Below are 12807 nucleotides of genomic sequence, written 5' to 3' on the forward strand. Positions count from 1 at the left end.
AATGAGAAGGGCAGTTGGGTCTATTTGGAGCACCACATAGTGGAATTTCAGAGGCAAGAAGTGGAGTGAAATGAATCTTCATAAGTCAGCTTTCTTATAAAGAGAAAAATAATCTCTCCTCCCCAAGCCCAGGGCAACATAGAATGTTCTGGGTCAAGGGCTAACCTAGCGTGGCAGGAGGGCTGGGATTTCTCACTGGGGCTGTTCCTGCACTTCCCATTCCTGCCCTTTTGCTGCTCATCCTTTTGTCTGCGTCTCAGAAGGAGCTTCTATTTTCTGGTGTGCGTGCCTGAGAAACCTGCAGACAAAATGCAGTTCAAATCTGCCGGACCAGAGGATGTTAGATAGAAAGAAAAAGGGGAAACGAAGGAGAAGCCAAACAAAGCGCTTCCTTCTGGTTGTGGGATTGCAGGAAGGCATTAACCACTGTTTCCTCATTCATAACGGGGGAAAGAGGGTAATGAGGGTTGTCATGGGGATTAGAGGAGACCTGTGATGCACTGAGTAGGGTGCCTGGTGCCCCAAAGGGCAGGTAATATGTTGACCAATGGCAACATTATGTGATTAATCACGGGATCTGCTTTTGTTAAAAGGTGTCAAGGGTTCTTGCATAAATCAATCCAAACACCTACCAATGGCTCTTAACTGACAGCCCCCCTCCCTCCACCACCTCTGGAAGTCGCAATCGCCCTCGTTTCCTGTCCATGGAAGTGTTTGGGCTGTTCAACAATGAATGAATGTCTTCTAGCTTTTGCTCATCGTTCCTATCTAAAGAGAGACCTCTCTCTCCTTCCCCAACTGGACTGACAACCCCAGGAGGACATCACTGTGTCTTACGTTCCCTTGTGTTCCGAGCACTGAGCTTGATACTGGCAGTGAGAATTCACTCAATAGAGGTTTAAATGAACGAACGAAAACAGTAACACCACCACCAGAAAACACAGAGCCAGCACTTCCCCTTACTGTGCTACTGAACCGTTCACTCAGTCATGGACGAACCGACCAGTTCCCAAAACCCCAAGTACGCCGCTTACCTTCTCTAGATGTAGGTTTATCCATCGAGTGAAGGTCCTCTTCTGCACATTTTCCCTCTCAACTGGAAACAAAGAAATGCCGTTAGCTGACAAAAGGAAATCCGGGAAAAATCCCACCTCCACTTCCCAAGGGGGATTCTAGGTAGATGGAGACAGCCCTGGAGGGTCCACATGTGAACAGGAAGGGAGTTGGCAAGGGGTTCAGTGGCACCTAGAATCCATTTCCCCCAGTGCCCTCCACCCCTGAGCATCTGAAATCGATTAAATACCCACAAAATCAGACACACAGAACAGAATGCTGTATGCAACCTAATATGAGCATTAGGGCATTCAACTCTCCAGCTTAAGAAGAGTCAAAAGGGAGATACAAATGAAAACCATGAGGTGCCTGGCTGCAGAGATGGAGCTGCAGTGACCGGGCACTGGGCAAGGGGAGGTCAGTGGTGAGGAATTGGGATGGGGCTCTGGAAGGTGCCAGAATGTGGTGGGCAGGATGTGACACTCCTGGGTTGGACCCTTAGCCCTGTCATCTCCCAGCTTTGTGTCCTTGGGTCAGTCCCTTCCCCATGTCTGAGCTGCTCACTTCCAGGCTGCCCTTAAGACACCTGCCATCCTGCAAGTCAATTCAACACAGTTCCTGGCACAACAGCGACTCTTTTTTTTTTCTTTGCCGTTGTTATTTTGAGACCCAGGAGACATCTAACGCCCGACAGGAAGGGAGAGCTCTGCGGGCAGCTGCTGAGTCAGAGCCCCCGTGAACCAGGACGACACAAACCAGACACAGATTTCTTCTCCCCGGGGATAGCATTTCCCAAACACACAGGTTTCTTATGAAAGATCTTTCCTTTTCAAGTGTTACTGCCATTAACCCAGCACTAATTGTGTCCTGGGCACCTCGTGTCCATTAATCTTTAAACCTGACAACACCGCCTGCAGAGTAGAAACTATTATTTTACAGGTGAACAAAATGGGACTCAGAGGGGTCCCATGACTTGCCCAGGGCACCTGCTGGAGAGAGGCACAGCTGGGTATCACCCCCAGGCCTGTCTGTCCCCCATCAGCAGCCTGGAAAGGGAAGGTCTGGGTTTGAACCCCAGTCCTTCCAATTACGGCAAAGACATCTGCAATAGTGATGATAATGATTAAAACATATGTCCCGAACACTGGCTGTGGCAGGACCCCCATCTAGGCACTTTACCTGCATTCACTAATTTAACCCTGCTGCCGCCCTCAGAGGCAGGGACTATCATAACCTTCAGATGGGAAAACTGGGGTACTTGCTCAAAGTCACACAGTTACTAAGATTATCGCTCCTGTTCTACAGAAGAAGAAAATGAGGGTCAAAAAACAAATACGCAGCAAAGTTGGGACTCAGATTCTGTGCTTTTCCCGCCTGAGCTCTGTGGCATTAGCTGGCTTGGCGTCCTAGGACCTGGAGGGCGTTTTTGCATTGGGTGGCGGTGCCAGTGCTGCAGTTGGGTGCTGGGTGCTCAAGCCGCTATGCCTCTGAGGAAGAAATGTCGGCACCAGATGACTCCCGAAATACCAAATTCTGGATTTCAACATGTTGGAAGACCACATCACAAAGGCTTAAAACCATTTCACGTTTCTTTAGCAATCAGAAAATGAGAGGCAATTTATCTCCTGGGGGAGAAAAAAAGGCTACAGTTTTCTGTAACAACTATAGGTCTTTCTTCCTCTCGGCTTCATTATTGGGTAGTGGTGCCCGTAAATCAAATTTTAATATTGAGCCTCTCAATCTTTTTAATTGAAGAGCCAGCAGACAGTAATTATGTTTTATATGACTGCTTTTCTCTCATTTTCCTCCTTTTCTGTAAGGGAAGGTCCCTGGCAAGTAGGCATTAAGGATTAAATATCTAATTCCAGTAAACTGTTTCGTGGGTAAGGAGAGGAGGGTGAAAGGAAAAGAAGTCGAGAGAAATGAGGTAGGGAGGGGGGCATTTGCTGAGGGCCATGAGTTATCGAGTCTCAGGGCTTTCCACAAGGCTGAAGAGTACGCTCTCCCCATTGGAGATCTTTCTGCAGCTTTTTCTATAACGTGGGTGTGCCACAGTTTGCCTACCATCCCTGCTCACGGTCACTTCCCAGTTTTACAGTGTAATCAACACTGCAGCAACCAGCATCCTTGTACAAGCACGCGGGTATGGGATTCTTTATGCAAAACACGCAGGAATATATTTCTCATGCTTGACAACTAAAAGTGGAACTGCTGGGTCTTAGTGGTAGGCACATTTAAAATTTTAATAGCTACTTCCAAATTGCCCTCCCAAAAGGCTGCCCCAGTTTATACTTTCACCCCCCACCTGTCTTTAAACAAGTTTATGGGGATTGTAAAGTATTTACACACACATTCAAACACTCAGGCTTGTTTCACCATATGGCTTCAGAGAGAGCAAAGTATGAAACAGAAGTGCATTCAGTGAAAGCCTGAGAGAACCCAGGTTAGGCTGTTGGTTTAACTGTGTGGAAAGGTGTAAACGAGGAAGTGGGTGTCTGTTACTCTATATATACCCCATCCATCCATCCATCCATCCATCCATCCATCCATCCACCGACCCACCCACCCATCCATCTATCTACCCAACTTTCAATCTAAGATGTACCCATTCATTCATCCATCCCCCCTCCCAGCTGATACTTATTGAGTGATTATTACATGCTAGGAACTGTGCCAGACCCGGGGGGCAAACCCAGAGATAAACAATTAAGCATTCCCAGAATCTGCACTCCCAGGAGTCACAGCCAAGTCGGAGAGAAGCACATGTGTAAAGAGAAATGAATTAGAAATTTCTAGGGCTGATGAGATGGGAAGAGGGGATTACAGGCCCCGTGGGGTGTTGCTCCAGGGGTCCTAAGAGGACCCCACGGCAGAAGCAGGACACGAAGGGACTCCTGAAGGCAAGCATAACATTCTAGCCCTGCCCTGACCCAGAGCCAACACCCGGGAGGCTTCACTTCCGTTCCAGTCACAGCCAGTGGGCAAATCGGAGCACAAATCCGCTTCGACAGCAAAGCTGACCCACGGGAAGATAAGTTGGGGACCTAAGATACCCAGAGATAGTGAGACTAAATCACAGATGAGTCCCAAACTGAAATCGGATATGGAGACCAGATTTCCTGGACGTGAAACTGGGACACATCCCTCAATACACAGGAGAGAGACAGAGACAGAGAGAGTCTCTGCGAATTTAGCCTGCCCCAGAACATCCACTTGAGAGCCTCACACCATTAGCTGCGTGACCTTGGGCAAGTTCATAACTTTCAAAATGCTTTTGCCTCAGTGTCCCCTCTACAGAAGGGGGAGATCTGTGCTTCCCTCCCAGGCATGCCGTGAAGACTTGATGGGATCAGCCCGAAAGGCGTCCCCAATAGCTGTTCCATAAGGCTCACTTTCCCTGGCAGCCAAGGTCCCACAGCACGCCCTGGACGTGGGCTATTTTGTTTGTCTGGTGTCTGGACATAAAGGTCTGATGCTTTCATGGTTTTCTCCATTTCAAAATACCCACCCCCATTCTGCAGGCCTTTTCTACTTCTGGCCTGCCAAGACTCCATAAACTTTATATAGTTTCCATAAATCCAACGGCCCCTTTTTTCCACCGCACCTATCACGTTGTAAAGGTGTAGGAAACCATTTCTCTGGAAGGGTCTGGCCTTCTCACGCAGTGTTTGTGGGGCCCAGTGTGGGTTTACTGGGCAACAACAGAGTAATGACAGTGCTGTAAAATCACCATGCCTGGCTGGCCGGGGTGCCCAGAGTGGAGGGCCAGAGTGGAGGAGAACAACCCAGAACTCCAGGGACAGAGACAGAAGGGGAGACCCAGCCCTCAGGCTCAACTCCACCTTCTCAAATCCCCAGGCATGGCTGTGGCCCTTGCTTTTCCAAAAACAGACAACGTGAAAATGAGACATGTGGCATTCCTCTTTTCTCCAGGCCACCAGTGGATGTTGGGAGCCACAGACAGAGGGACACGGCTCTGCGAGTTCAAATAGATTCATTATACTCGTGGCCTTCTTTCCTTCTGCCCACGTTCCCCTCAAACCTCAATCCTATGTAACATTTCCTCTATAATATTTCTGCTCTTCCCCGCCCATGAGAAGGATTTGATGGCTTTATCTGTTTCTAAAAATTGTGCACTCATTATAAACAATTAAAACCCTACAGGAAAGCATAGAGAAATATATCCAAAATCTCTTGAAATCTCATTATATCCAGAGCTCACCACTAATGACATTTTATTGACCATCCTTCCAGAGCGCCCCCCCCACACACACACACAGCACTAATGCATGTAGATAGATACCACTGTATACAATTTCAGTGTGATTAGTAAATGACTCAGCATTTCTCAAAGCATGGCCCATGGATCACTAACATCAGGAGCTTCTGGGGTGACAGTTAACATGATAATTCCTGGCCCCCATGCAGGATGTCTCTGGGGCCCAAGGCATTTTAACCTGCTTGGCGGGTGACCACGGTGCACAGTTTGAGAACCTGGGTCTTAACTAGGAGTAACTCCAAAAGGAGTTACCATGCTACCTCTTCTGCAAGCCTACGGACATCCCTGGAAAGCTGGTCTAACACTGCCTACATTTCACAGATGAAGAACCTGAGGCACAGGGAGTTTAAGTAGCTGGCCACTCAGTGGGAGATCGGGATTTGAACCTGGACTCCAGGGTGACACTGCCTCATGTGCCTCCCACATGTGTGCAAGGTCCTCCTGGTAGCTTCTGTCAGCTTCTCACAAGAATCCCCTGGGAGCTCCGCTCCTCAGCCAGGCGGGTGGGCTCAGTGCCCCGCCTCCAGGCAGTACTCCTGCCTTCCAACTGCCCTCACCCCTGTCCCCATGCTGGGGACTGTACAGGTTGGAGCCCTCAAGGCCTATCTCTCAGCCAGGGGTGCTCAACCAGGGGTGACTCTGTCCTCAGAGGACATTTGGTAGAGGCTGGAGACATTTTTGATCGTCATCATTGAGGGGGTGTTCTACTGGCATCTAGTGGGTAAAGGCGATGGCTGCTGCTAAGACAACCACTGCTAAACATAGAGTGATCCGACCCCGAATGTCAGCTGTGCCAGGGGTGAGAAACCCTCCAGAGAACCTGTGCAACCACCCCAGGTTGCTCCTATCTCAGCTTTGCTCCCACGACAAACAGAGAAACAAGAGAGCTCTCCTCTGAGTGACCTTGAACAAGGGAGGTTCTGCTCTCAGGCCTCGGTTCACCCATCTATACAATGGAAATCGTTGTACCAACTTCCTTGTGACGATCAAACTCACTCAAGCTGTCTTTACCACGCCACATGCAGGCAGCTGACAAAGAGTCCACCAATCGGACTGTCACCGGCCCACACATGGGCACCTACCACCCATGGACAGTGCCCAGAGCAGCCAGCATTCGGGTGGCCCCTGCATGTCCCTCCAGCCTTCAATCTGCTGAACCCCAGGAGCCGAGGCCGCTCCAAGAAGGGGCCCACTTCGTCTGGATGCAGCGGGGCCCCTGCCCGGTGGTTTCACTCCTTCCCCCGTCTTTCAACACCTCCCAGAAACACAACCTCATTACATGGCCCCATGCTGGTTCACTTGAGAAATAAAACTCAGAAACAAATTAAACGGCAATTTCTTTTCAAACAGGAGAGGGGCCAGGCTTCAGGAGTACCAGGCCGACGTCCTTTGGTTCCGACTCCTGGGGGCCACTTCCCCCCATCGGCTCTGGCAGTATTAAAGCTGAGGCCTCCATGTGGTTTGCACCAGCCGTGATTTTGCATTTAATTTCCTTTGTTTTTCCTTCCCAAATGTTTGCTCTGACCCAAGTCCCTTTTATCGAGACTTTGGTAATAAAATGCAAAACCCTCTTTGGGACCACAGGCCAAGCAGCACGCAACTCCTACAAATAGGTGAGCAGAGAAGTGGCGGTTAGAGCTGGCAGAGCCCTCCCACCCTCTCTGGCTCCTCCACAGCCTTCTCTCCTTTGTCCTTTGTGCAAGCTGGGGATGTGCTGAGGGGCATCAGGACAGAGAGGGAGTATGTAACCTTACTGTTCAAGCCAGCACAAACCGGTGGTCTCCCCCATCTGTGCCCATTGAGACGCAAATAAAACTGCCAAGCTCATTCTAACTGGGGACTTAAATCCAATTCTCTCACAGGTCCCAGAGGCCACCAATTAACATACCACGTTCTGCACTGCTGTGCCCCTGCCTCTCAGCCGTTCCAAAACACATAACCCAGGGCTCCAAAGGGCTAGTCCCAATTACACACCAAATTAAGTTTTAAGCTCTCTCTATATAGGGCTGGTGCCTGTAACTAAAATAAAAAATAAACCCACTCTAGTTTTTTCTGAGAGTGATTCTGTCTAACCTCAGTGCTAAACCTCAGCCCACCTTGATTTATGACGGATGACGCCAGCCAGCCATAAAAACCCAAACTTAGGAAAAGGGATTTTAACATCCACCCACATGGGCAGACCAGGGTGATAGGACCCATCCAGGCAGACTGCCCTGATACGAACAGCTGAAATGGAAACGGGGTTTAAGTGTGTCATACAGGTCATTCACACACCCATCCAGGCAGCAGACATCAGTGAGCATGCTCACCCAGTGATAATAAGATGTGGACCTGGTCCCTCATGGGCTTCCTTTGCCAGATTCCAGAAGGAAGGATGGAGAGTGGGAGTGAGGGAAGGAAAGAAAAAGGAACGGGAATGGAGATAGAAAAATAATCTCTTCGCATACCATGAAGTCTCACTCCATGGACCCGACAGCACGATCCCTGGGGGACCGAACTTTCTGTTGGGGATCACTATTTTTTGTAATTTTTTTTTATACGTGTTTTTGTGAAAGTATTCTGGCTTCTGAATACAAACTTGAATAACTTCTAAAGCAGTGTTTTCCAAACCGTATCCTACAGAATACTAGTTCTAAAACACTTCTCAAAAGAGGACCTCAATATGTCTGGGAAATATTGCATGGATATTTATGATCAGTATATTAAAGACTCTGATAAGTTCTGCAATACAGAAATTTGTTTAAGGTGGTCTAAACTAAGGTCGCTTGAAGACTCACTTTCTGTGTAAAACTAATCACAACTTCCTTGTAGAATCCTGCTTTGGAAACACAAAGAGATGTTCATTAATGGGGGAAGATGTTCCCACTGGGTCCTCACAGCCAGTGACTTAGGCAGCCACACTTTCTGTGACAGAGAATACCACGTATTCACCAAACCCTATTTGTTTCCTTTTCCTCTTGGGCACACAGCCAAACTACATTTCCCAGCCTCCCTTGCAGGGGGCAGGGGCTGGGGGGAATGTGGGTGGGCAGAAGATGTGCCACTTTCCTCCATGCCTTGTGACCACTACACAGAGGCAACACAAGGGGCGCAGAAGAAGACAGAGGCACGAGAGGGAAGGAGTCTGGACTCTCCAGTCTCCCCCTGGACAAGGATCACCCTATAGAGACACCCCAGGAGGAATAGCATTGTTGGACCCTTGGGTAAGTGAGAAATATCTTCACTGAATTAACCCACAGTCATTTTGGGGTTGTTGCTACAGCAGTTGCCCATCGTGGCTAATACCTGTGGAGTGAGAACCCCAATGTGAGGGAGGAAGGGAGGAAGGAGAAAGTCAACATTCATGAAGCCCCTTTCAGGCAGTGAGAGTCACTTGTCATCCGCCACTTAAGCCTCATGGCAACCTCGACAGGCAAGAAATGGTGCTTCCTGCGTGGATGCGGAAATCGTCTCTGACGTGGCGTGCCTCGGGAAGTGGACATATAGCTCAGAGAAGAATCTGGCCTTGTCCCTGCGAGCCAAGACCCTCGCCACGGCATCACGCTGGGCTGGCTGAACCCCTGCAAAGCGAATCTTATTGACAAACGCTCATGAAGAATCTGTCTCAGGTTAGCTCACCTGCAGAATAAAGGCTGACCTGGTGTTTTGTCTCTTAGGAACAGGGCGTACCAGGCCTAACAAGAAGAATTAGCCCAACCTCTTGGATTCAGATATTTTCTAAAAAGAACATGAAAAACACTCAACTTCATACAAATGACCGTGATTTGCATTTTGAAGTACATCTGTCTGATAAAACTCCTCACGCACCCTTCGAATACCAATGATTTTATGTACACGCGAAGGCCAATCAGCTGCAAGAACCGCTAGTAGCAGGGTGACCAAGTGTCCCAGTTAGCCCAGGACTGAGGGCTGAAGGGGTCCCCAGAACACAGGACGTTCAGTGCCAACACGGGGAAAGTCCCATGCAAACCGGGATGAGTTGGGCATTCTAGCTAGTACACCTGGGGTGTGTCCAGGAGAACAGGCCCTGCAGGCATAGCAGCTGGGAGGGGCAGAAGGCCCTGGTCCACCTGGGCAAAAGACAGTGAAAAGCAAGAGGTTAATATTTGCAAGGTGGTTAATATTTGCAAGGGATAAAACAAACTGTGAAATTCCCATTTACAACTTCTACCTGCCAACAAAAAGTGACACCAGCATAAATTTCAATTCCTACTCTGAGCAGGAGAAATAATAACTGGAAACTGTGATGGGGAAAGGTAAGAAGTGTCAAATTCCCCTGGAGCTTGCAGTGTCACCAGCATTTCATGTTAATGAGCATGAGAGGCCAGAAGTTGCCTAAGCCTGAGCACAGGGACGGAGTTGTGCCAAGATGGCAAAAATGAATGCTTTACGCACCACCGGCTCCTTTGTGAAACGCATTTGATTGAAAACAGACAAAAGTTACCTACATATGCAAACCATCCAAATGTACACACTCATGCATGCCCGTGTACATGCTTGTGTATACACAAGCATGCATGTGTGTGCACACACAAACACACCCCTCACCGTAACAGGGTTCACCTTCAACCCTCTTCAGGACACTGAGTCGTCAGGGTCACTGGAGAGATTCATCATGACAAGGTCTCCCTTATGCCGCAGCCACAGTGGTTCAGACCTCCAGGGCTGCACTCTGACATTGAGGTCAAGGTCGGATCATTGTCACTGGGTGGAAACTCTATAGAACGGCAAATTCAGTTTTATAATCTTAAACACTCCACTGAGACTAGACCCGTGATTCTCAACCTTGGCTGCACATGACAGTCACCTGGGGAAACTTTAAAAAAATATGCCTAGGTTCCATTCCAGACTAATTGAATCTGAATCCCCAAGGGCTGGGGCCCAGGCCTCTGCATTTTTTAAAAGCTCCCCAGGTGATTCTGGCACTGAGCCAGGGCTGAGAACCACTGCTCTAGGCCAGGAGTTGGCAAATTTTTCCCGTCAAGGGTCAGCTAGTAAATATTTTAGACTTTGTGGGCTATATGGTCTCTAGCGACTAGTCAACTCTGCAGTTGTGATGGAAAGCAGCCAACACAACACATAAATGGGTACGACTGTGTTCCAATAAAACTTTATTTATAAGAACAGGCGGTGGGCCACAGTTTGCCCAGCCCTGCTCTAGATTCCACAAGCAACAAGCACCACTGCCAGATTTAAGCCGCCATTCTTGATCTTCCTGGTGGCTGTACCCCTCACAGCTCAACTTTTAACATTCAGTTTCAGGTTTCACAAGCAGGGGTGTGTTTGTACTCTGCTCACTGTCATAGGAAAATCAAACAGTGGTGGCAGGATGGATGGGGCAGCAGGGTGTGTGGGAAATAAAAGCAGAAAACTGAGTGTTCGGTGCCTGCAAGTCAGAGAAATCCACTTGGATTTTCTCTTCCCATCACCAAAACCAATAAGAAAAGTCACTTTTGGACAGGCAACCAGGCTTTCAAGTAATTCTTGCCTTTGTTTTCCTTCTTCAGCAACTGGAACTTTTTCAAGTTAAGTCATATCACCTACTCTTCTCCCTCCTCATCCCCTACTGAATGTCCCCTTTGTCTGGAGAATCCAAGGGGACATGGAAAAGAAAACCAACCCCAAACAATCATCCTTGATCTCTGTTTCTTCTTCTTTTGTAATGTTTAAATGGAAACAGGTTTGAAAAAAATCAAACATGGCTCCTTATAAGTAAAAGTTCCCAGGAGATCAAATTTTGTTCAAGGAGAGTAATCTTCTCCCCCATTTTCTTAGCACTACAAGGAACCCAGAATTATTCTGCCCATCAGAACACTCGACAATCCAGTTTACTGATTGGAGAAGCCCTTACATACTGAGGGTAGCTCCCATCCAACACTACCATCAAGGCAGTCATCCAGAGTCTGCTTGAATGCCTCCTGGGCAAGGAGCTCAGTACCTCTCCAAAATCAGCTTTGAATATCTTGAAGCGTGTCTTGTGGAAAAGAGGAAAGTTCAGTGGGTACAACTAGGGCCAACAGTTAGGAGTCTGGGGATGACAGCTTTCAGCCCTACCTACCACACCCTGACTTTTGGGTTCAGTGGGACCCCTGTACTTTTCCTAAAGTAAATGCAACGTGTTAGCTTAATAGTGATCCTATGGGTTTCTGTCGGTTACAATGAAAAGCATCCTCACTAATTTCTTCAATAAGCAACCACAAATGAAGAAGGAGAGACGAAAGAAAACCTGTATTTTAAAAAAGGCTTCAGGGACACCAACCAATTGCAATGCGTGGTCTTTATTTGGATCCCAACTCAAACAAACTGTTTTAGAATAATAATTGTATTCTGAAGGTTCAAAAACATAACTAAATAAATTCTTGGAAACATATGAAATGTCAAAATTGGGGCGAGAAGAAATATGGACTTTAAATACATCAATAAATATTTTAAAAAGCAACAACAAACAGTCCTTGATCATTCCTGATTCCCATTTTACAGATGCACTAATCAAGCCAGGAACAGGTCGTCAGGTCACCAATCTAGTAAGTAACAGAGCCAGGTTTCTCACCCAGGCCTGGCCCCAAAGCCTGCATCCTAACCATGACACAGTACTGCCTCCTAACCTTACCCCTGAGGGGAACGCCACGCGTCACAGCTGACTCACAGACTTCCCAGTAAACCAGGACGGAAATCATTAGCAAAACTATTCTTATTCCTTCCAATTTAGGTCACTACCTTCTGAAACACTGCCTGCCACCTTGGTGGGTCCCCCTGTAGGTGGATTCATACTCTGGGCAATTGTGTTATTCGCAAGGTCACACATTTTAGTCGGTTCTCCCCTCTACACAACAACATTTGCAAGGGAAGAACCCTATCTTTAAAGTTGAAAAGCTATAAAAGGGCTTACTTGTGGGAGATGGCCCAAAGGTGGGGAGAGCTGGGCTAGGAGACTACTACTTTTACTATCTGCTGGTCAGTATATTTTATTTTTAAAACTATGTGCGTATGTTTGATAGAAACTTTAAGTTTTAATTTTAAAAACTGCTATGTACTCCACTCTGTGCATGGTGCAATATTTCTGATCTATTATCCTCAATACCACCAAGGGGGAATATTTACAAATGTAATGTCTGACAAAGGAATTTTCTGTTTATAAAACTAACACCTACAATAGAAAAAACTGGAACATACAATTTAAAAAAAAGTCACATGGATTAAATTTATTCCAAGACAGCTTATTTCCTTCCATTCTTTCTTGTACATGTTTGTTGGTTTGGTTTTTGTTTTGTTTTGTTGTTGTTTGTTTTAACATAATTCTGATCATATTATGTATACTACGTGGTTTCCTATGTGCTGGGCACTGGTGCTTGCCTGCCTAGTATCTTTTCTCACCTTTCCTAAATGCTAGTAATTCATTATTATTATTATTATTTATCTTGCTCTTTCTCCATCACTTGTCTTTTAGCTTATAGGCACAAGGAACCACACATATT

At 47.3% G+C, this 12807-nt stretch overlaps 1 protein-coding gene across 2 annotated transcripts in view; it reads right to left on the reverse strand.

Moving 5' to 3' along the window:
* The window catches only part of CLMN (calmin), a 102816-nt gene that overhangs the window by 35041 nt on the left and 54968 nt on the right, over positions 1 to 12807 (reverse strand). For both annotated transcript variants that reach the window (XM_081049409.1, XM_081049410.1), the window contains exon 2: positions 1035 to 1096. In XM_081049409.1, coding sequence (XP_080905535.1) covers positions 1035 to 1096 — 62 coding nt within the window. The remainder of the gene's footprint in view (positions 1 to 1034; positions 1097 to 12807) is intronic.

Source organism: Rhinolophus hipposideros (genome assembly GCF_964194185.1).
Source record: "Rhinolophus hipposideros genome assembly, chromosome: 5".
In the NCBI taxonomy this organism is placed as follows: domain Eukaryota; kingdom Metazoa; phylum Chordata; class Mammalia; order Chiroptera; family Rhinolophidae; genus Rhinolophus; species Rhinolophus hipposideros.